General features: G+C 55.9%; 12 protein-coding genes across 12 annotated transcripts; 6 read left to right on the top strand and 6 right to left on the bottom strand.

Annotated features, from left to right (window-relative positions):
• Positions 1–159: 159 nt before the first annotated feature.
• On the top strand, positions 160–2,334 carry OT_ostta06g01580 (NAD(P)-binding domain; the record flags this gene model as incomplete). The annotated part of the gene is made up of 1 exon (XM_003079741.1): positions 160–2,334. The coding sequence occupies one exon, from the start codon at positions 160–162 to the stop codon at positions 2,332–2,334; it is 2,175 nt and encodes a 724-aa protein (XP_003079789.1).
• Positions 2,335–2,389: 55 nt separating this feature from the next.
• OT_ostta06g01570 (DnaJ domain) lies at positions 2,390–2,833 on the bottom strand (the record flags this gene model as incomplete). Its single annotated transcript, XM_003079740.2, has 1 exon — positions 2,390–2,833. One exon carries the CDS (start codon positions 2,831–2,833, stop codon positions 2,390–2,392), a length of 444 nt encoding a protein of 147 aa, XP_003079788.2.
• Positions 2,834–3,062: 229 nt separating this feature from the next.
• On the top strand, positions 3,063–3,863 carry OT_ostta06g01560 (Small-subunit processome, Utp11; the record flags this gene model as incomplete). The annotated part of the gene is made up of 1 exon (XM_003079739.2): positions 3,063–3,863. One exon carries the CDS (start codon positions 3,063–3,065, stop codon positions 3,861–3,863), a length of 801 nt encoding a protein of 266 aa, XP_003079787.2.
• A 165-nt stretch (positions 3,864–4,028) lies between these two features.
• OT_ostta06g01550 (ABC transporter, conserved site) lies at positions 4,029–6,101 on the top strand (the record flags this gene model as incomplete). Its single annotated transcript, XM_003079738.1, has 1 exon — positions 4,029–6,101. One exon carries the CDS (start codon positions 4,029–4,031, stop codon positions 6,099–6,101), a length of 2,073 nt encoding a protein of 690 aa, XP_003079786.1.
• A 138-nt stretch (positions 6,102–6,239) lies between these two features.
• Positions 6,240–6,455, bottom strand: OT_ostta06g01540 (unnamed product; the record flags this gene model as incomplete). Its single annotated transcript, XM_003079737.2, has 1 exon — positions 6,240–6,455. The coding sequence occupies one exon, from the start codon at positions 6,453–6,455 to the stop codon at positions 6,240–6,242; it is 216 nt and encodes a 71-aa protein (XP_003079785.2).
• Positions 6,456–6,726: 271 nt separating this feature from the next.
• On the top strand, positions 6,727–7,606 carry OT_ostta06g01530 (Ribosomal protein S17; the record flags this gene model as incomplete). The annotated part of the gene is made up of 4 exons (XM_022983989.1): positions 6,727–6,738; positions 6,875–6,915; positions 7,063–7,145; positions 7,287–7,606. The coding sequence occupies 4 exons, from the start codon at positions 6,727–6,729 to the stop codon at positions 7,604–7,606; spliced, it is 456 nt and encodes a 151-aa protein (XP_022839195.1).
• A 99-nt stretch (positions 7,607–7,705) lies between these two features.
• On the bottom strand, positions 7,706–9,379 carry OT_ostta06g01520 (Cysteine peptidase, cysteine active site; the record flags this gene model as incomplete). Its single annotated transcript, XM_003079734.2, has 1 exon — positions 7,706–9,379. The coding sequence occupies one exon, from the start codon at positions 9,377–9,379 to the stop codon at positions 7,706–7,708; it is 1,674 nt and encodes a 557-aa protein (XP_003079782.2).
• Positions 9,380–9,598: 219 nt separating this feature from the next.
• Positions 9,599–11,605, top strand: OT_ostta06g01510 (Kelch-type beta propeller; the record flags this gene model as incomplete). Its single annotated transcript, XM_003079733.1, has 1 exon — positions 9,599–11,605. The coding sequence occupies one exon, from the start codon at positions 9,599–9,601 to the stop codon at positions 11,603–11,605; it is 2,007 nt and encodes a 668-aa protein (XP_003079781.1).
• Positions 11,606–11,652: 47 nt separating this feature from the next.
• OT_ostta06g01500 (PH-BEACH domain) lies at positions 11,653–18,963 on the bottom strand (the record flags this gene model as incomplete). The annotated part of the gene is made up of 1 exon (XM_022983988.1): positions 11,653–18,963. One exon carries the CDS (start codon positions 18,961–18,963, stop codon positions 11,653–11,655), a length of 7,311 nt encoding a protein of 2,436 aa, XP_022839194.1.
• Positions 18,964–19,200: 237 nt separating this feature from the next.
• On the bottom strand, positions 19,201–19,566 carry OT_ostta06g01490 (U6 snRNA-associated Sm-like protein LSm4/Small nuclear ribonucleoprotein Sm D1/D3; the record flags this gene model as incomplete). The annotated part of the gene is made up of 1 exon (XM_022983987.1): positions 19,201–19,566. The coding sequence occupies one exon, from the start codon at positions 19,564–19,566 to the stop codon at positions 19,201–19,203; it is 366 nt and encodes a 121-aa protein (XP_022839193.1).
• Positions 19,567–19,845: 279 nt separating this feature from the next.
• On the top strand, positions 19,846–20,967 carry OT_ostta06g01480 (Ribosome maturation protein SBDS, N-terminal; the record flags this gene model as incomplete). The annotated part of the gene is made up of 1 exon (XM_022983986.1): positions 19,846–20,967. The coding sequence occupies one exon, from the start codon at positions 19,846–19,848 to the stop codon at positions 20,965–20,967; it is 1,122 nt and encodes a 373-aa protein (XP_022839192.1).
• Positions 20,968–21,033: 66 nt separating this feature from the next.
• On the bottom strand, positions 21,034–21,989 carry OT_ostta06g01470 (unnamed product; the record flags this gene model as incomplete). The annotated part of the gene is made up of 2 exons (XM_022983985.1): positions 21,034–21,789; positions 21,822–21,989. Coding segments are annotated over 2 exons (924 nt in total), but the record flags the coding sequence as incomplete, so codon positions are not given.

Raw genomic sequence — 21,989 nt, 5'->3', positions numbered from 1 at the left:
GCGCGCGCCGGGACGAACGAATGCGCTCGGAGAATTAGAAATCAGGAAATTCAGCAATCATATCAACGTCGACTTCGACGAACGACGATTGTCGCCTCGACGGCGCGCGAGGGTGACGAGAGGGCAACTGAACCGCGCAAGATGATATCTCAGGAGACGATGGACGTGATGCTCGGACGCGCGGAGGCGAGCGGGGGAGGACGCGGCGCGCGAGGCGCGGGACGGGTTGCGGCGTTGGCGACAGCGTGCGTCGTCGCCGGAGCGCTCGGTGGAGGACTGGCGAGAGTGAGTCAGATGCCAGCAACGGCGACGACGGGGACGCCGTCAATCACGATGAAGGAGCGGGTGGCGAACGTGCAGTCGAACGGGACTTACGTTGCCCAGCGTGTGTTCGGATGGCCTTTGTATGGCAAGGTGTTCATCATTATGACAGCCATGGTCCCACTTGTGCTCGCAGCGGCGAGCGTGTACAAGCACGTGAGCGACAGTGATTGGAACGAAGCCATCGCGAACGCGTATTATTGGCTCAACGATGTCCCGGGCGCGGACAGTACCGCGGAGGAGTCGTTGAAGACGACGGTGGTTGCCCAACTCATCGTCTTCTGTGGCATGTTCACCTTCGCGATTTTGATCGGCGTCGTTTCGGATGAAATCGCGAGCAAGGTCGATGAGGTGAGAAACGGTAACCACAAGGTGTACGAGAAAAATCACACGGTCATTTTGAATTGGAACGATCAACTGATTCCTCTGTTGAAGCAAATTGCTGTCGCCAAGCAGGAGGGGATCGGCTTCGACAAGCCCGTTGTTTTGTTGGCGGACATGGAAAAAGAGACGATGGATAACGTCATCCAAGATGAGCTCGCGGACAGCCCGCCGCTCACCGTAGTCACGCGGCAGGGACAGGCGCACAACTCACAGGATTTGGATCGAGTAAATGCATGGTCGGCGGAGAGAGTCATCGTTTTACACGACGGTAGCAGCACGGACCCTGCGACGATTGAAAGCCAAAAGGCGACAGCGGTACTGAATCTTCGAGCGAAGAACTTTCGATCCACGACTTGCACTGGACCGAACGTAATCGTGCAGGTACCGCATCGTTTGGAGGAGATCGATGACTCGACAAGTCTCGCCATCGACTTGACCGATAGACCGGGTCACAAAAACGGGGAATACGCCTTCGTCAATGGTACATCTGAGCTGTCGCGATTGAAGGCGTTCTCAGCCATGCAACCGGGTGGCAATCAGTTATTCGAAGACCTCATGCTTCAATCTAACGATAGCGCCGAATTTTACACGTTCGCTAGTCCGTCCTTGGCGGGAATGACATTCCAAGATGCTTGGAGACTGTTCAACACGGCGACGCTCGTGGGGATCGTCAATGAAGACGGCATGGTTCTGGGTCCGAAAGACGATGCCATCATCGGTGAGCGTGGCGAGATCGTTGTCATCGCGGAGAACAAATCTGAGATCGCACGTAACTTGACAAAGGGAAGAGGAAAAGTCAAGGAAGGTGTGATACCTCGGCCTGGAACGCAGAACCTCGTAATGGAAAAGTGTCCCATCAAGATGCCATCACCGAAGAAGTTATTTGTCATCGGTTGGAATGAAGAGAGTCCGGGAGTTGTCCACGACATGCTGGTGTTGGCGCCGCCAGGTTCCAGCATCACCATCATCGCGAATGATGACATCGATAAAAAGGAGATAAAAGGGAGCAAGTATTGCTCTGTAAAACACGTAAAAATGGACGCGAAGAAAATGGCAACGCTAAAGAGTCAGAGAGTACACGAAGCGGACTCCATCCTGATAATGCCTACCAGTGAGGACAGCGACGCAACGCAAGACAGCCACGTGCTCGCTACAGTCATGCAGATCGCGCACTTGGTGACGAACTCGACAACACCGTACGCTCCTCACCTCGTGACCGAGCTCTCGTGTGAAGTGGCCAAGCAAGTCGCCGAAGATGTGTATCGAGGCATCGGAACAGTGGACATCATTTTGCACGACAACCTCATCGGCGGAACGCTCCTTCAAGTCTCTGCCAACCTGAAGCTTGCCGGAATGTTTGACTTTTTGCTCGAGAAGGAAGGTAAAGAGTTATACATGCGTCCTCACGACGAATTCGTCACCGTGAACGACACCGATCTGTACTGGGGCGAACTGTGCGAGCGCGCTCGTGTCCGCGATGAAATCGCCGTCGGTGTGATGCATGCCAATGGCGAGCTGCAAATCTCCCCGCGGAAGGACCAGCAGTTCAGACTTTGCACGGGCGATCGCGTCGTCGTGCTCGCGGAGGATTGGTGGACGCCGCAGAGCGTCAAAGCGAAGACTAGGTAGCACTACATATTATCGATTGATACAGTTGACGCCCGCTTCGGACGCCTTCTCGCGTTCATCCCTCTGACTCGCGCTCCGGAGGCAAACCCAGCGCCCCCCGCACCATGGGACTCCTCTTCGCCTTCCTCGACTCCGCTCCCGGTCGAACGAACGTGCCCACACCGAGGAGCACCATCCCCGTGGCGACGAAGAAGGCGCGAAAGTGTTTCGGCAGCGCGTTCTCCGCCCTTCGCCGCGCCGCGCTCTCCGCCCAGCCGACCCCCGTCGACGCCCTCGCCCCCGTCTCGCTCCCTAACAAGATCTCCCGCGCCCGCATGACGCTCGCGAACCGCGCGCGCGACCCGGTCGCTCGGTCCGGGTGCGCTTCCATCGCCCGCCGTCTCGCCGCCTCTCGCACGACGCGCGCCGTGAGCGCAACACCCGGGGCGTCGGAGAGTCCGAGCACGCGCGCGGCGTCCGCCCGCGTCCTCGGCGGCGCCTCGCCCGCGCGCGCGGCCATGGACGACGACGCGCGCGGCGCGCGGTGGGGCGAATGGATGTGATTGGGCTGTTTCGAGGTCATGACTCGTCGACTGCAGCTCCGGTCGAACGGCGGCGGCGCGAGAGTTCGACGCGCCGGTGACGCCCTCGACGCCTCGAGCGAGCGAACGCGGGGTCGACGCGCGCGCGGGTGCGCGGTCGAGCGCGCGCGTCGAGGGCGAAGCGACGGTGCGCGGTGGACGACGACGATGTCGAGCTCGTTGAGAAACGCGGTGAAGCGCAAGACGCACAAGGAGCGAGCGCAGCCGAGCGAACGCAAGCGATACGGGTTGCTGGAGAAGAAGAAGGATTACGTGTTGCGAGCGAGGGATTATCACAAGAAGGAGGATGCGATCAACGCGCTGAAGCGAAAGGCGGCGTACAGGAACCCGGATGAGTTTTATTTCGCCATGCAAAAGACGAAGACGGAGGACGGCGTGCACGTGGCGAGGACGACGGAGCAGAATAAGTACACGGAGGAAGAGTTGAGGGTGATGAAGACGCAGGACGTGAAGTACGTGCAACTCAAGGCTGGGGTCGAGGCGAAGAGGGTGGAGAAGTTGAAGCGGAACCTGCACAGCATCGGCGCGCCGGCGAAACGTAAGCACACTGTGTTCGTGGACACGGAGGAGGATGCGAAGAATTTCGACGCGGCAGAGCACTTTGACACCGAGCGCGAGCTCGTCGGACGCGCGTTCAATCGGCCACGTCGGTCGCAACTGGAGGATGAAGATGCAGTGGTTGGCCTGCGAAACACCGGTGACGCCGGCACGAGCGGCGGAACGACGGCTACGGTTTCCATGAAGAAACTCGCTCGCATGCAAAAGGGCGCTTACAAGACGTACACGGCGTACGATGAGCGTGCGAAGAAGTTAAAGGGTATGACAGAGGACATGGCGATGCAGAAAGTGATTTCATATGACAGGGGTCACAAGACGAAGATTACAAAGACGAATCCCGACGGCACAACGACGACGTACTTCAAATGGAAGCAGCAGCGTAAAAAGTGATTGATGAGATGAGATTGCGTTCTATCACTGAGTAGTTCATTAGCCCGGTTATAGCAATTTTTCTGTCAGAATGCCCCGATTCGTGACTTGATGCTTTCTAGGCGACGGCGCGTCGTCCCGAGACAGCAGCGCGCGCGTTTAGACCTTCATTACTCGGTGCCTCCGATGGGCGGTGCGCAATCAACCAAAAAGCACGATATCATTCGAGTTTTGACTTCTGAGACGACCTTGGACGAGGAGGACGTCGTCATCGCGCGCGTTGACGATTTGGAAATCGGCAAGAGAGGAGAGGATGAAACTGGGCAACGAAGTGACTCAGCGACTGCTTCGAAACGTAATGGGATCACCATCGCCCTCGATGGCGTGGGAAACGAAATGAAACTCTCCAACACGTCTCTCAAGACTATCCTGAGCGATGTCAGCGGCGTCATCGAGTCTGGCTCAATGGCAGCGGTCATGGGACCCAGCGGTGCGGGGAAAACGACTCTTCTCGATTTGATCAGTCAGAGGAAAACAGAGGGAATCATACATGGGCGAGTGCTGTTTGATGGTGTCGTGCCTACACTTTCGGCGATTAAGAAGTACACGGCGTACGTGCCGCAGACCGAAGCGTTCTTCGGCCCCGCGACCGTTTACGAGACCGTGCTTTTTGCCGCCATGATAAAGCTTCCTGGCACGTCGCGCGAGGATATCGAGCAAAAGTTTGAGATGGTGGAGCACGTTATCGATCAGATGGGTCTTTCGAAGTGTCGAGATACAAAAGTTGGTAATCACGTCATTCGTGGTATTTCTGGAGGGGAGCAGAAGCGACTGGCTGTTGCATCTGCGCTCTGCACGAGTAATCCCCGAGCAATGTTCCTTGACGAACCAACGAGCGGCTTGGACTCTACCATGGCTGCTGAAGTTATCAAGAGTCTTTCTAGGCTCAATCGCGAAGATGGACGCACTTTAATCGTCACGATTCATCAACCGTCGATGCACGTGTTCCAGCATTTCACTAAGCTGTGCCTTTTACAAGATGGGAAACTCGCCTATTTCGGCAAAGCTGGACACAATCCTATGGAGTTTTTTGTCGCTCAGGGTTTCCCCTATGAGCCCGGTTTCAACATTGCTGAATATTTCATCGACACGATTTCAGTGTCGGATCACGGTTGCACGGCGTACTATCAGAGTTCGGCTCTGAGTCGTGAAAATTTGGCCAAAGTGGCGGAGATCACATCGCTGAATTTACCAATGAACGCCATGACCATCAACACCGAATCGTCGGCGAATGGAAAGGGAAAAGATTCTCCGTACGCTCATGATTCGTTGACCGAGTTACGAATAATGCTACGATTCAAGGATGCTCCTCGATGGCGCGATGGAATGTTTTGGTTTACCCGTCTCGGACTGTATTCCATTCTTGCGTGCCTGTTGAGTGCATTTTTTTATCAACAGAAGCACACGCCGAGCGGACTTCTGAACATTAACGGGATCGCATTCATCGCCATCATACTTCCAACGTTCATGGCGCAAGTCCACGTCGAAGAACTCAAATTCGAGAGAGAGCTTTACACGAGACATTTTCACGACTCGTACTATCGTCCAAGCAATTTCATCGCATCAAAGATCATCGGCGAATTACCGATGACCGTGATCACCGCGGTGAGTTTTTCCTCCATTTTGCACTGGGCCGTCGGTTTCAATTCCGAGCCAGAAGCTTTCTTCTTTTTCTGCCTGGTAAACTTCGTCACGTTTACCATTGCGCAGCTCATTGGCTGCACAGTTTCGGCTACGCTCCCAGGCGACGTGGGTCCAGCTAGTGTCCTTCCGATGTTCAGCACGTTGAACATGTTAGTTGGAGGCTTTTTTATTCGAGCGAGCACGATTCACGACGCGTGGCAGTGGCTCTATCGCGTCTCTTTCATTCAGTGGGCCTGGAGCGCGGTGATGGTCAACGAGTACACCAACGGTGACGGGACGCCGAGACAGTTCTACGATCACTGTGGGTCACCCACCGGAGGCTTAGACGAACTTATTGAGCAAATCTCACTGCCAGAGTCCTCTTTACGATTGCTTAGACTCTTCTTCACGAGGCAAACGGAATGTGACCCGATATCGGGCGATTCGGTCCTTCGCACGTTTTCACTCGAGGACAGAAACCGCTGGATGTCCCTGCTCTACGCATCAATCTCCATCCCAGTGTATCTGATCACATTCTACTTTGGTGTCTCGCGCGTAAGGCACGAGAAACGATGAAAACCGCGCTTCAGTGTTGTGATTACAAACGCGAAAAAAATAATCCTTTGGTGTGACAGAGTTTGGCGTCTCCGCTAATAGCCGCCCACCCCTCACCGCTCGAGGTCTCGTGACACGAATGCGTTCACGTGACACCGATTACTTGCGTCGCGGGCAGTCCCCGCACGCCTTGGCGACCGGTCGGTCCGGGTGCACGCACTTCGCCTTGGCCATGTCCACGCGAGCCCCATCCTCGCCCTCGTCGCGCGCCTTGGCGCACGCCGGTCGCTCGACGCGCTGCGTCGCGCGCTCGGCATCGCGCGCGTCTCCCGCGCGCGCGACGACGGTGACTCGAGTGGCGGCGGCGGTGAACATATCGCGAACGACGCGGGTCTCGGTGTGACGTCACGACGCGCCTCGACGCGCCGTCGTCGGTGGGTGCCGTCGAGGGACGTCATCTTGAGTCATCACTCCTCGCCAGAGGACTCCCGTCGTCGTCGTGGATCGTCGCATCCACCGCGCGGGGGCGCGCGTGGAAAAGGTCCGCGTGTGTGTCAACGAGACCATCGCGGCGATGGGGTGGACGCGCGCGCGCGCGTCGCTCGCTCCGCCTCTACGCGTCGCGCGCGGTACATCACGGCGCACAATGGCTGATCAGGTACGACGGACGATCTGGCGCGATCGTCGCGCGCGTGGGCGGGGGACGCGCGCGCGCGGCTCGAACGCGCGCGCATCGCATCGCTCGTCGCCGTGCGTTGAACCTAACACTGACGAACGATCTTTCGCATCCGCAGCACGAGCGCGCGTTTCAGAAGCAACTCGGGGTGCAGCGAGGGTGCGTATTTGATTTTATCGCGTCGTATTCGCTGCGATCTCGGACGCGTGGACGCGCGCGTGCGAGAGAGATGAGACGTCGTGGCGATGGCGCGATCGCGAGGAGCCGCCGAAACTGACTCGTCGTGACGTTTTTCTTTACACGTAGGTTCGGTAGCCACACGAAGAAGGGTGAACGCTACTACAAGAATGTTGGTCTCGGTTTCAAGACCCCGCGCGAAGCGATCGAAGGTGCGTGCGACGAACGAGCGAGGCGACGATGACGCGGTTGAGGTCATTCTAGGGCTTGGGAAAACATGCGCGACGCGCGAAACCTCAGAAGAGGCTCAACGGACGACAGACTGACAAATTCGCTCGTTATCACACACACAGGGACGTACATCGACAAGAAGTGCCCGTTCACCGGTAATGTGTCGATTCGCGGCCGCATTTTGACTGGCGTCGTCAAGTCTGCGAAGATGAACCGCACTATCGTCATGCGCATGGACTACTTGCACTTCATCAGGAAGTACCAGCGTTACGAAAAGCGCCACACCAACATCTCCGCGCACCTTTCCCCGTGCTTCCGCTGCAACGAAGGCGACAAGGTTGTCGTCGGCCAGTGCCGCCCGTTGTCCAAGACTGTTCGATTCAACACGCTCAAGGTCATCCCGAGCGGGTCGAAGGGTGGCAAGGCTTTCGTTGCGCACTAAGCGTTTCTTAGGGAGATTAGGGAAGGTTGTTGCTTCTTTAATGATTAGCTCTATACACTAAAAAATCTATCGCCTCGACTCGCGAGCCTCCTTGATCGCTCACATTTCTACAGCCGCGACGCCGGACTCTATGCTCATCTCACCCATGCGAACCTTGCCGACACCATTTTCGCCCCAGTTTCGCCAAGAGTTCACCATGATCCAGTAGTGATCACCTTCCTGCGTGACACCCCAACCGATGAGTTTCGTGGCGTGATTGCCCAACTCTCTTCCGGACGATTCTGTTACCTTGTAGACACCCTCCTTATGTCCGTAAAAGTCCTCGTGCACGGGTCCGAAAGTTACCGCAACGGAGCCGCGATTTTTGATTTCCTTCGCAATGCACGCGATATCATCCGGCGGGCACGTGTAAGGGAGATTCTTCGGGTACACGAGCTGAAACTTTGAGCCATCCGCGCACGTCGCCGGGCACGCTTCCGGCGAAGTTCCAGGAATCATGCAAGGGTGGTCGCACGGCTCGAACTGGTACGGTAAACACGCACCCTTGTCTAACATACCGCCGTGCGGAACACCTTTCGCAAGCGCGAGCGTTAAAGTATCGACTACGTCGCCGCCTTCGCAACCAGCACCGCTATTGTAACAGGAGAGCGCAAACTGCGGCGAGAGCTCAGCCACTTCTTTACCACCGCTTGAGATGCACAGACGATCGTTCATGATCTCCGTCGCCGCCACGGCCCAGCAAGACCCACATTTGCCTTGATCTCTCACTGTTCCTATAAGCCGCGCGCACTTGGGATACTCGTCACGAGCGTCAAAGTGGCGAGGTAGACTATGTTTCAGAGCATCCCACTTCACCCTTCCCAGACCAACGGCCTTTCGATCGAATGGGTGAGCGCCGTGCGTTTCGTCCGACGAAGCGTATGGTGAAAGCGTGAGCTTGCGGTCAAGTTCCTTTGGCGGCAGAACGCCGAAGCTATCTTTTTGCCCCTTCTCACTCTTGGAGAGCGATGCCGTTGCGCCAGAAAGCATGAAGTCTCCCCACTTGCTCTCGTCGCCGCTCAGCGTGGCTTCGTTAATGTGCCTGGTGAGGTATCGGATCGCGTTCGTATCCGACATGTCCCAGTCCGGATACCTTCGAAGCACGGGAAAGATGTCCGCGACGAACACGCTTAGCTTTTTGGCCGCGATGTCGTCACTCGGGCTCGTATCACTGAAGCCGAGTCCCGCCGTCGACCACTCAGGGACGAGCCTCACCAGCGTTCGAGGCTCGTGCACGACACCTGTCATGACGACGTCATACGCTCCCAGAAACGCCGCCCCGTCCAGCTTGCTCTCGTCCTTCTTCATCTCCCTTGCCTTGTGCACCAACGCCTCGAACGTTTCATCGCTCACTGTCTTCAACCCATCTCTCGCCCTCGTTACGTCCTCACACGCCCCCTTCACGTCGATTGCTCGACAAAAATCATCGAACACGTTCGTCGCGCTCAGCTGTGATCGCGTGCCCTCGTCCTTCGCCCGATCTCGCATCGCCCTCGCGACGCGCTGCGCGAGCGAACCCGGGATCAACTCCTTCGGAAACTTATCCCCCGCGATCATCACCCCCGCCAGCGCCGCGAGCGCGACGAACGCCGCGCCATACTTCGCCGTCCTCGATCGACACAAACGAGCGCTCTCTCGATCCCGCCCTCGTCCGCGCTCGACGTCCTCGTTCGCGCTCGGGCGAACCAATGGTTGGCTCTCCGCCGCGTCGCCGCGCGCGCGTGCGAACACCATGCCCACGAACGACGCCTCCGCGTCCGCGCTCCCGTCGTTCGTCCCGCGTCGTCGCGCCCGCGTCGCTCGCGCGCGTCGAGGTGTCCCGTCGCGAGGTGTACCGTCGTGCAGTGAAGGGTGTTGCGTCCGAGTCTCGCCGGCGATCGTCCGCATCGAGCGACGCGCGCGGTGACGAGGACGAACGTCCGCGCGCGCACGCGAACGAGATCGCCGACGACGATGGAGGCGTTCCCGAGACGGGAGAGCGACCGAGACGTGGACGCGTTCGAGGAAGATTTCAACGATCGCGCGGGGACGGAGGACGTGAACGAGTTCGGCGAAGACGCGGGCGCGATCGACGTCGGACAGGTGCAGTCTGATCCGGATGAGGACAGGGATGATGATTACGGGTACTTTGTCGGCTCCGTCGCGTTCGTGTGGGAGCAGGAGGTGTACACGTACGGCGGGTTGGCGCACGAGGGGGAATTCGTCACGAGCGTCTACCGGTGGAGCGGACGAGGCGCGTGCTATGAAGTCACCGCGACGGCGATCGATCCCGAGATCGGGGTTCCTCCGGGAAGGTACGGGCACGCCGCGGTCGTTCGAGGGGACTCCTTGTACGTGTTCGGCGGTCAGGGTCAGTTTGGGAGCCTGAATGACTTGTGGGTGTTTGACTTCGTGGCGTGCACGTGGACGCTGGTGGACGTCATCGGAGATCCACCGCCCAAGCGCACGGGACACTGCATTTGCATATCGGACGATGTTCTATTCGTGTTTGGGGGGAAAGACGTACAGCCGGGGCAGGACGTCGTCGTTTACAACGACTTGTACGGGTTCGACTTGGCGGAGTCTGAGTGGCTGACAATCGACACGCAGTGGAAGCATCCCGTGGGCGGTGAATCGTGCGCGATGGCGGCACGAGACTCCGTGCTGTACGTTCTAAGCCCGAGCGAGACATCCATCGAGATGGTCGTTTGGGTGCTTCAATTGTCGGTGCAGGGAACCCCGCGCTGGACGATGGTGGCAAGAGCCGGACAAGTGCCGACGCCTCGTACTTCCTACTTATCGTGCACTCTTGGGAACAACTGGATCATTCACGGAGGTCGTGTGTTACTGCAAGACGGTGTCCTCGGTGACACGTACGCTTTTCACTTTCCCACCGCGCAGTGGGCGCGCCTCAACCCTGAATCTGACACCGACCCGCGCTTCAGCCACAGTGGTGCCTGCGTCGATGGCGCCCTGGTTATCTTGCATGGTTCTCGCGATTCGAACATTCGCGGCATATCCGAGGAAACTGGAGTGTGCATAGCGATCAATCTCGAGGCGTATCTTCCGTTTCCCGTCGGTGATGAGGACGCTGAAGCCAAACAATCACGCTTCAACGAAATGGAGACGGAGCGCAAGGAAGAGGAGGTTGCAGAAGAGGCGCAAAAGGAGCAGGAGCTGGAGGAGACCGAGACAGTTCTTGAAAAGAACATTCTCACACAGCTCAACGAGCGCGGTGTTTATGGCGACAAAGGTGGGTTATTGGGTGGTACACTCCACGTTCCCATCAAAGGGTCACATGATTCGGGTGACCTTGAGTTCATCGTGGACGACTGTAAAATTTTCGCCCACTCTGATATAGTGAGAGAGGGATCTTCCTATCTCAAGCAGATCATGGAGAAATCTCCGATGAGTGCGGCTCTTGAACGAAAACCGGACGCGATCAAAATCACACAGCAATATTACGGACTCATGGGAACACCTCTCTCGATCCTCTTGAGGGCTCTGTACACAATCATGGTGATTATCGCCTTCACCGTGCGTCGTGTAGTTTCGCCAACACACGATGCCAGGAAAAGAATCGTTCTCACCGACACAAGTGTCCCAGTTGTCTTGGCCGCTCTGCGCTGGATATATCAAATTCCAGTGCACCCACCGGTCGAAATGCTTCTCGACTTGTTCGAGTTGGCGACTCGGTTGAGGATTGACAGACTGCCAATTTACTGCATCGACCGTCTAAAGAAAGAGGTTAGCGTTGAGACGGCGGCAGCAGCGGCAAAGGTTGCGGCTGTGTCGCGCAGTGCCTCTCTTTGGAAGGCGGCAGTGAAAGTTGGTCAGCAGCACTGGGGTGAAGTGAGCCACACCGCCGGCTACCTCGAGCTCATGCACTCTAGTCCGCACATTGCGCAAGACTACGCGCTAGCGATTCATGAAAGTGTGGTGCTACCCGCCCATAAAACGTTTGGCACTGCAGCCGCGTGATGCGTCTGTTTGTAATACTACTGTTGACTACACTTCTAAATAACTATCTAAACAATCGAGGCCCAGCCCGCTTGAAGAAGACTTTCTAAGCTTTGTGCTGCTATGCTTGGGTCGGTCACGACCCAGATGTCTCCGTCACTCGTGGAAACGACGAGAGAAGTATTTTCAGCAGTAAATTTTATTTGGCTTATGTCAGAGGACGAATCAAAGTCCCAGCTGCGACCAGGATACAACGCTGGTAACTCAAATGACAAGACGGTCACTTTCCCTTCTTGTGCAACTGTGCCAGCCACAAGATGATATCCATCTTTACTCACCAATAAAGTGGTGAATTTCGGATACGAGCCAATCAAAGAGATTGAAGACATGATTTCCCCATTTACAGTTGTAAGCGTTAGGGAATGTTCTGTCTCGCACCAAATTATCACGTACCCTTCATCAGAAATGGCACAAAGCGTACCTCGTAGTTCGGGTACAACTCTGAGAGTCTTACTGACGATGACCGAATGAAACGAAGCTCCGGCTGTTGCACTGACGGCTACAAGTAAGTCGAGGTTTGTGTTAACATCAAGCGAGGAAATTAACTCGCCATGTCCTCTCAGTAACCGGATTGGACCACTCAATCCCATCTTTGCCAATGGAGCGCCATCATCCTTCGCAGGATTTATAACATTAGCAACAGTCGTTCCATCGTTGAAAATGGAGTTGACATCGACTCTGATAATTGGGGCGATCGTTTCACGTAAATTTTCACCTATCGTCACTCGTTCTGTTGGTAGATTGATGACCCAAATCCCGATCGTACCATCAACAGAGCCCGTTGCGAGCACTCTTCCATCGGAAGAGAGTGACATTGACGTGATTTGCGTGCGATGCCCCGTCGATTGACTCTCCATCAAACCGTTCTCGCAGTTGAAAATTTTTAGAGAATCATCTGCATGGCCGGAGACAACAACGTGGCGGCCGCTTGGCAGCATGGCAAGTAATGGTCTGGAACCTGAGTTGCTCAACTTGGGATCGAGTTTTGTTGCAAACGTCGCAACTCCTGTGACGTCATTCAAGCCGGCTCGTCGACGAATCGTACCCATGAACGCACCAAGGGTGCTTTGTTCTTTGATCGGCTCGAAAGTGAATGGCAAGCCTGCACCGCTGGGCACACCTGGCATGAAACGATGTAACTTTGCATCTAAAGTAGGAGACACAACAATCATTTGACCAGTAGGGAGCACATCCATAAAGGCAATTCGATTATCGGTGTAAGTTGGAACGCTGAGAGGATAACTCTTCACATTCCCGCCGTTTGCGAACAACCAATGGCTACCTGTGACGGAGTCGGCGGCGCGTTGCCTGCCAGGGTGCGGAATGGTGAGAAGCTGGGAAGGCGTCTGCCCAAAGCACGAAATTTGATCTTGTGTAGCCTTGAGGAGGACGGGATCTTGGATGGACTCGACGTCGACTGCGCCTTCGTACGTCATGTAATAAAAAACGTTGTGTGCGGATTCAGCCGCTTTGCCTCGCTGTTTGTATCCGAAGATGAGATCGATCCAGTGATGGAGATTCTTGCTCACGTGTTCACTCTCTAGCGCCTCCCGCTGTTTCGCAACGAACTCCTCTGGCGAACTTGCCCAGGGTGGAAGCACGACGGCGTCGACTTTATCACCTGACTGCGTCACACCAAACTCGATGTTGTTGACATTTTTGAACATTTCCGGAAGGTAAAAGAATTCGGGCACGAGTTCCTTCACATCACTCATATCAGTGAAACAGCTCTGCCACGTCGACGCGACGCTATGGAACAATCTATCTGCGTGATCAAATTTACCACCTTGTAGCTCGTAAGCCAGCGTCGTGAATGGATCAATTCGTAACAAGTAGAATAAAACCGTGCCAGAAGAGCTATAGTGACTTCCGTAGTGGAATTTCGGAATCTCAGGGTCATCAAAGAAGTCATAGCGCTCTTTGATTCGCGTGAGACGACTCGGATTGAGCGCTCCAATCGGTTTCCGTAAGTCTCGATACACTTCGGGATTGTTCAAATCCAAAGACTCCGAAGTGTAATCACTGATGACCCAGGGGAACACGGGATACTGCGTGATGTCCTGGTAACTTCTTCCGGCGAGAGTGTTGAGAGCCATGAGATAATCAAAATTGGAAATCTCACGGCGAATCCATCGTGAAGTTATGTCACTCTTGCGCAGCAGAGCCTCTGGTTTGCTCGTCTCAAGGTACAGAGGCACAAATTTTTTTGGCTTGAGCTTGATCAAAACGCGGAAAACCTGCCGTCTTTGCTCTGCAGTGCCGAAATCGATGAAGTATGTCATACGGTCAAGCATGAAAAATTCAAGAGCGCTTCGTCGAAGCAAGTACCTTCGACTTTGAACTTGATGCAGATGTTCTAGAGGCCACGACCAAAAGCGAGAGCCATCATCAGTACGGAAGATAAACGCTTGATCAGATATGAGAAATTTACCGGCGTAAAGCTCGAGTGGTGTCACCATCGTCGCTGAGCATTCATGATTAGACTTCTTTGTCTCAGTTTTGTCCCGGTTTTGTGCGACAGCCAGGGCGGCAGTCGCAGCCATCACCTCGCTCAATTCTTCTGCATTCACTGACTTTTGCGGGCTCAAAACGTAGTCATCTTCATCATCTGAAACGTCACGATTTTGGCGAACTGGTAGCTTAATCTCTATCGCCTCCGAGTCAATAGGTGCTAAGTGCGCCGGTCTCTGCATGGAACTCCTGGCCACGCGTGACAATCGATAGCGACGCCGTCTTCCACTTTCAGATGTGTCAATGCTGAGACGAGCGTCGTCTCCATCCTCCATCACTTTAAGAAAAAGGCAGTTGAGTACTTGTAGACTCCTCATGTATTTTTCCCAATTCTTAGCGACCTCCTTGGCTCTCTCACCTTCAGCAGCAATGGACAGCGTTCGCCTCGAAGCCTCCTTCGATAGAGCGGCGAGCCACTTTGAAGACATCGATATGTTCACGTACTCGCCCTCCCAAGTTTTCAAAAACTTTCTAAACGTTTCTGCTCTCGTGCACTGAACGGCGTGCTGCGCGTTCAATCTTGATTCTGTTGAGTTCGGACCCAGAGCCGCGATTACACTGTTGCGCATTTCGCATACGGGCGTTGAGTTGACAATGCAAACGAGCGATTCTTTCACAGTGGAAGACATAAGTACCTTAACCCATTCCGATGAACAGATCAACGACAATGCTGTGTCCAGTGAACTTGATGCAAGCGTCCGCAGTTTTGTAGAAATATCATCGTTCACGTCTGAGACGAGCACTTCTCGCCACCGAGCAACCAGCGCAATCAAGTAGGTGGTGATCGCCTTAATGTAGAAAATATTGCGTCTATTCCCACGTTTATAACGCCACACCTCGTCTAACAGAAGAGCAATAGCACCAGGTGCAAGAAGAGCGTTCTTGCGCGCCACAGCGGAGTGTAAAAATGGACCCAGCAGATGGTGTAGCACTGCCACTTGAACACCGGTTTCGCTAGAACGAGTTACACCCCACAGCTGCTTGGCTTCAAACAAGATCGCATCTGATATGGACGAGTTACCCGAAGTCAGTGAAGTCAGTGTGTTCACAATGTGTGCCGGCATAAGAGGAAGGCTGGTATCAACCTTGTCGTCCTCCATTGGAAGAACAGCTTCACGGAAATATGCCAGAGTCAAGCGGAGGAGTAAATGTATCAATTCATCGTCCTCAAGCAGCCGAGAGTGCAATGGAGCGTTGTTGCGAGCATCAACCACGGAGTTAACTGTTTGCTGCGTCAAATGTAACAACTCTAGTGAGTCGTCTGTTCCTTTACTTGGGCCCGACATGGTTAAATGACCAAGTCCATCCATCATACGACAACGACTTATCCACCCGTTCATTGAGTCCGTCGCATACCCCCCGTACGAAACGAGAGCGTCTGCAACTTGATCAAAGTCGTACGAATTATCCACTGAGGATGACGAAACAGAGCTCATCAGTCTCAAATGGTTTTCAACCATATGAAGCAATGCGATGACATTTTCCACCGTCACACTACCGTTCTCATGCAAGTCATCCTTCATCTTCTTCGCCCTCGTGACCTCTGACGAGCTGATGGCTCGCAACTCATTGACCATAAAGGCTGTGAGGCCCATGAAAATTGCATGCTGAACTTTGACTCGTACTTTTCGATCGTCGCTGGAGATGCGTTTTACTCCCTCCATCACCGTTTCGAGCACTCGCCAACCGTCTCGTAAACGCATCGAGTGCTGGAGAAGCACTAGAAGCAGATCATTCGCAGTGGTGGAGACCTTCGAGCTTTTAGAGCCCACAAGAATATGTACCAGCCATCCAGGGAATTCCGGCAGAGACAGCAGAAGGTTCCGGTTGTCAGCGTAAGCGCACGCAATCAGCATGGTGTCATCAAGGGCCCGAATGGTCACTTGATCATCGCACTGAGACAGAATCGAGAGCATCGATCCAAGTATACCACCGCTGATCAAGCGTACTGGCTCTGTCATGTTGATATTAGCCAGGTTGATTGAGATGGAGGACTTCATAATCGCCTCGTAAACCTCAGGCGTGAGGAGTTTTTGAGAACCCTTTGTGAATGCGTACCGCGTCGCTCTTTCAATGCTTCCCTTTGTCACCTTTTTACTGCCACCTACTTCGGTCGTCTTATTCGCACTCACGCATCCAGTCTCCAACAAGTAGCCAAATAATCTCAAACAAGCGGCGAACAGACTCTGTGCTCCTTGAAGTTCGTGGTCAAATTTACCACGTAGGGAAAGGGCGCGCACGAGACCCATGCACACCTCCACACCTCCCTTTGAAGTGAACGCGAATAGAAACTCGTTCGCTCTATCCGCCTTCGGAGAAACGATTATCGAATGAACAAGCTTGACTGTAGCCGCAAGCATGTGTGGACAAGGACACTCGGCCAGAAAATCGATGATGATGTCAACCTTGGCGTCTATGCTTTCGCTTGTATTTGCAAGTAAATTGACGGAGACGAGTAAGTCATCGATCAATCCCAATGACTCTCTCTCGGAGATTCTTAGAACTCCTCGATCATCCATCACGGATTTAGCGGATTTGTTGTGAAGTATACCACCCGTTATCGACGTCGGAGGCGAAAGCCATCGACGCCCGTTATCCAGAAGGACTTGTAGTGCGGACAGTTCATGCATCAGGTCTGGGCTAGTGTTGCATAGAGAAGAACAGACGCTCAGAATACGACCAATAAGTCGAGAGCCCGACCCTGCCCATGGTTTAAAATTTAGAATGAGTGCCGACACAACCTGCTTCGATAGCTCCTTCGCGCTCACGGTCAAGAGATATTCTAGAGCATCGACGATGGCTTCTTCCTCGTCTTCGAGCTCAGCCCCCTCGAGCTTGTTCCGTAGAGCATCCATGGCAAACGGCAAGACGTGTGCAATCAGTTGCGGCACGTTGTTCTCTTCCATCGATTTAATGTTCTGCGGATGATTTTCACATGCTCCAGCGATGATTCCAAGCACAGACCGGATGGACAACGCCGCACTGCCCACATCACCGTCAGCCATTTCAGGTTCCAGGCCCCTGGAACTGACCGACGGACATGCAAAAGGTAGGATCAGCCCAGGCCCACTCTCGTGTGCAGCCCAAATTGAATCTCGTATCAGGTAACGAGATGCAACGCTCGTTCCACCAAGCAGCACAGCCTTGGATTCCACCAGAATACCACTAGGAGAAATGTCTACGACGAAGTTTTTGCTTGCCATACGAGGGTGGATCACTTGAAGCACGGTCGGAGCTAAAATCCTATCTAGAAGATGATCTTCAGCATTTAATACGCTTCCAGTAGCTTTATCGGTCATTTTCTCGTCTTTTGAAGAGAAATTTGGTACGAATGATCCGCCTCGAGCCGAGAGTGCTCTCATCGCCTGTACGCCGAGTGCTTGTTTGAAAATGTACACGGGCCCAAGGGCTGCAAATAGAGCGCACTGACGTCGTTTCCGCTGCAGGCCTGCCATGGCAGCTGGAGGATTGGTCCCTATGCAACAAAATCCGAGCGGCTTGTTCATCTTTGGTAGGTCGAATTTGTGAGTCTCGACACAAATCCCATTCACATATAGTCGAGTCTCCGCCCCACCCGTTCGAACGCTCGCTGGTTTGTGCTCAATTCCTATACAGAACCATCGCTTAAGAGGGAACTTGTAGGTGAAAGGAAGCGTCATTCTCGATTCTTTGACGCCATTAGTCTCCAAAATCAAGAATCCTTTGTGGAAGTAACACTCCACGCCTTGTCCCTCTGCCGAAAGAAAACTGAACAGTCGAGGCATGTGTACCTCTGCTTCGCCCGCAGCGGCCGCGGCGACGGCCGCAGTAGTGAGTGGAGAAGCTTCCACCAGCTGTGACGCCGAGGCGGCGGCGGCATACAGTGCCGCGGATGCAGCTGTTGTTTCCGAATCCGAAACGCTCTCTAAATACACCCACGTCACGAACGCCAATCCTTCTGTGAAAGGCCATTTCGGTTGCGCCGAACCGAGTATGCCACTCGCCTCCCCGTCCATTAGGAACAACTCTGACGGACCACCGCTAAATCTGGACTGAAGCGTCATATTCAGTTGATCTAGTAAGAATATTCTCGCCTCGGGTGCGCTAGCTGCCGCGATTTCCAACCAAGCTCGCAGATCGAGCGGAGAGGTGGAGAACGCAGTCGCACGCCGCACGCACTCGGCGACCATGTCAATGTCTCCATTCGCTCTCCCTCCCTCATTCATCCTCAATAACGCGTCCAACGCCCGTAGAAGACCTCGAACAATTCCAACCTCGCACGTCGTTCTGCAATTTCCTGCGTACGAGTGCAGTGCGTGCGATACGCCTCGCATGAGCGTCCCTCGATGACTCGGCCCGAGCTTTGTCTCTGGCATCGATCGCACCAACTCCACCGCCAGCGCTACGTACACCGCCTCGCACCGCACGTGTGGAATATCTACCCCACGTTCCTCGAGTTCCTCTCGCTCGCCCTTGAACTCGCTCCCCGCCGCCGCGGTCGCCCCGTCCCCCCCCGCGCGCTCCAACAACTCGACCACGACGAGCGACAGCGTCTCCTCATCAGCCTCTCGCACCACCTCCCTGAGCTCGCGAATCGCCCGTTCTCGTCGCTCGTGGTCCGCGCTCGTCGCCGCTATCGTCATGAGCTCCCCCACGTCATCGGCGCCCATCGACGACGCGCTCGGGCGGGAGACGCGTCCGCTGAAGGAGCGTCGGACACCGTTGACGAAGCCCAACGAGCTCGAGGCTCGGCCGTCGTCGTCGTCCGCGGCGACGTCGCGATCGTCCTCGGCGTGGACGAGGTCGTCGAACTCGAGCAGGAGCTCCATCGCGATCGACGCCGAGCGAGGGAGGGACGACGTGTGGGAGACGCCCGCGAGAGCGTGGGACGGATGGGTCGGGGGCTCGGACGCCTAAACCCCAGCGCGCGCGCGCGACGTGGAACCCGCGCGCCCGTTCGAGCGTCGGAGAACGAGCGCGCGGAACGAGCTGGACAATCGAGGTGAAACGATGGAAATGAACGGGTACGATAACACTACACTACCTAGAGACGCGAGGGACGGAGTTTAGGACTCGTCCGCGTCGCCTCTCCCGCGCCCGCGGCCGCCTCTCCCGCCGCGGCCGCGGCCGCCTCTCCCGCCCCTACCGCCGTCGCCCCTCGACTCTCGCTGCGGTCGATTCTTCATCTCCTCTCTCACCTTATCCAACACCTCATCCGGGACGCACACGTACTTGATCGTGTTCCCTCTCACGTAACACTCCTCCATGCGCCAGAACCGATCGCCATCCTTGGAGGTGCAGATCACCTCTTTCAGGTGCACGTTCATCCACGTATCGCACGACGCCAGCGTTCCGTTATACGTCTCGCCGTTCTTCAGCTCCACGAGCATCGGTCGTCCGCACGACGTCTTCAGGAGCGTCAACGGCAGCATGATGATTCCACGAGAACCTCGAGCGGTGTCGATTGATTGATTGATTGAATTCCCTTCAATCGTCCCTCGCACCCGTCGGTGACGTTCGAGCGCGCGATCGACGCCTCGATCGGCGAACGACGCGTCGTCTCTTGAGACGTCGAGCGCGCGTTCGATCGATCCCGTCCGGCGTCACCGTCGCGATGTGCGGCGATCGCTCGCGACGCGGCGCGACGAAAGCCGAGACGACGCGAACGTAGCCCCGGCGCCGCACACGTCCGCGCGCGCGCGTTGTCGGCCATGTTCCAACCGGTGGGAATCAAGAAGCTCACCAACGTCGCCGTGGTGCGATTGAAGACGCACGGCGCGAGGTTTGAGATCGCGTGTTACAAGAACACCGTGCTGAGCTTTCGTCGAGGGCACGAAAAGGACGTGGATAACGTCCTGCAGACGACCGAGGTGTACGCGAACGTGAGCAAGGGCGTGGTGGCGAGGGACGATGAACTCGTGAAAGCGTTCGGGCACTGCGATCGAGGAAAGATATGCGTGGTGATCCTGGAGAGGGGTGAATTACAAGTGAGCGAACTCGAACGCAAGGCGGAGGCGGAGAGCGCGTTTCGGGATTGCGTGACGACGCTCGCGGAGAAGTGCGTGAATCCCTCGACGAAGATGCCGTATCCGCCGGGGATGATTGAGAGCGCGCTGCGGGACATACACTTCTCGATCGATCCGAAGAGAAGTGCGAAGCAGCAGGCGTTGGAGGCGCTTCCAAAGTTGCAGACAATTTTTCCAATTCGGCGCGCAGAGATGCGGTTCTCGGCGTCGGTTCCGATCGCGAAGGAGGAGGTCTTGATGGATTTTGTGAGGGAAAATAATGGGACAATCGAGTCGAGCGAACGCACCGCGAGCGAAGCGAGCGCGACGTTCACGATGGACCCGTCGACGTATCGCCCGCTCGACAAGCTGTGCAAGGACGCCAAGGGACGGCTCGAGGTGGTGACGCTCGCGGTGATGGAGCAGGCGTCGACGGCGGGCTCTTTCAACGAAGGCACGCTGAGAGCGACCGTGGCTAAGCAGACGGCGATGGAGAAGGCGGAGGAGGCGTTAGCGAAAATAGAAATTAGCCGGCCGGCGACCCAAGTCGTGGTGCCGAAGGTGCGTCGATCGGAGCAGGTGGAGACGCTCAGCTCGAGCGACGCAAACATACTCGTTCCGAGAGGGCCGATCAGCGAGCTTCCAGAGGAGTACGCGAGTCGCAAGGAACGATTCGCAGACATAGACACGTATGAGCCCGGATGGGAGGTGGAGCTGCGCTCGAGAGAAGGCTCCTCCATCGTCGACGCCGTCTTTTACTCTCCTCGAGGCGAACTCTGTAAGACGTACGCCGACGCTCGAAGGAAAGCGATGGTAGCGCTTAAGTGAAAATTCCTAGAGTGAAATGTTGTAACATTGTCGTAGCTAATAAGGCTATCCCGCGCGCGCGCCAGATCAGTCGTCTCCGCTGTCGACGAGATCGGAAATTTCTTCCGAAGCGATTTCCCCGTCGTCGCCGATGTCCATTGCGCTCTGCAGCTCGTAGTCCGAGCGAGTCTGGAGAATCGCCGCGGGATCCTCCTCGACGAGTTCGGGAACCTTGGACCCGTACTTGGCAGCGATCTTTGCCACGCGATCGAGATCGGACTCTCCCTCCGGCTGCAACCGGCCGATCGACTCCAAAAATTCCTCCGTCGTCGGCGGCGGCGCGCCCATGCCGGAAAAGTCGTACGGCACGCGTGGGTCATATATCTCCACGCTACAGTTCATCATCTTCGCCCGAATATCATCGGGGAAATTGATTAAATCGACAATCTTCTCGTGATCCCACGCGCTCTCGTCGTCCTCCGGCTTATTCTTCAGCCTGACGTCCTCGGCCAAGGACATGAAGCGCTGCGCCTTGACCTCCTCTCGCGTCTTCTTCATCTTCTCCACATTCTCCCTTCGCACTCTCGCCTTGTGCGCCATCACTCGCTCCTTAAACGGATCATACTTCTCCGGCGCGCTCGCGAACGAGGTAAACGTCGGTTCATCCACGAAATCGCTCTCCGGGATGTTCGAGTCCCAACACGGCCACGGTCCCTCGCGAATCGCCGTCTCCAGCGACTCCTCCCACGGCGGTCTCTGCCCGTTCGGCGACTCCGGATCGTACGACGTCCACCGTCTCGCCTCGCGCACGAATTCCCCGTACGCCCGCTCCGCCGCCGCGCCCTCGCGTTCGTCCCGATCGCCTCGCGCGACGCCCACGCGCGTGCCGAGGCGTCCACCCCGCGCGCGGTGGCGGCGGCGTCCACCGTCCACGCATCCGTGGCCCACGACGTCGTCTCGCGCGTCGTTCGCGTCGACGTCGACGCGGACGAGCGCACGAATAATCCTTCATCGATGCCGAACGCGTTGTTGCGCGCGCGCGG

This window comes from Ostreococcus tauri, assembly GCF_000214015.3.
Source record: "Ostreococcus tauri WGS project CAID00000000 data, contig chromosome 06, whole genome shotgun sequence".
Lineage (NCBI taxonomy): Eukaryota > Viridiplantae > Chlorophyta > Mamiellophyceae > Mamiellales > Bathycoccaceae > Ostreococcus > Ostreococcus tauri.
Note: the sequence above shows the minus strand (reverse complement) of the source record. Positions and strands in the feature narration are given on the sequence as shown.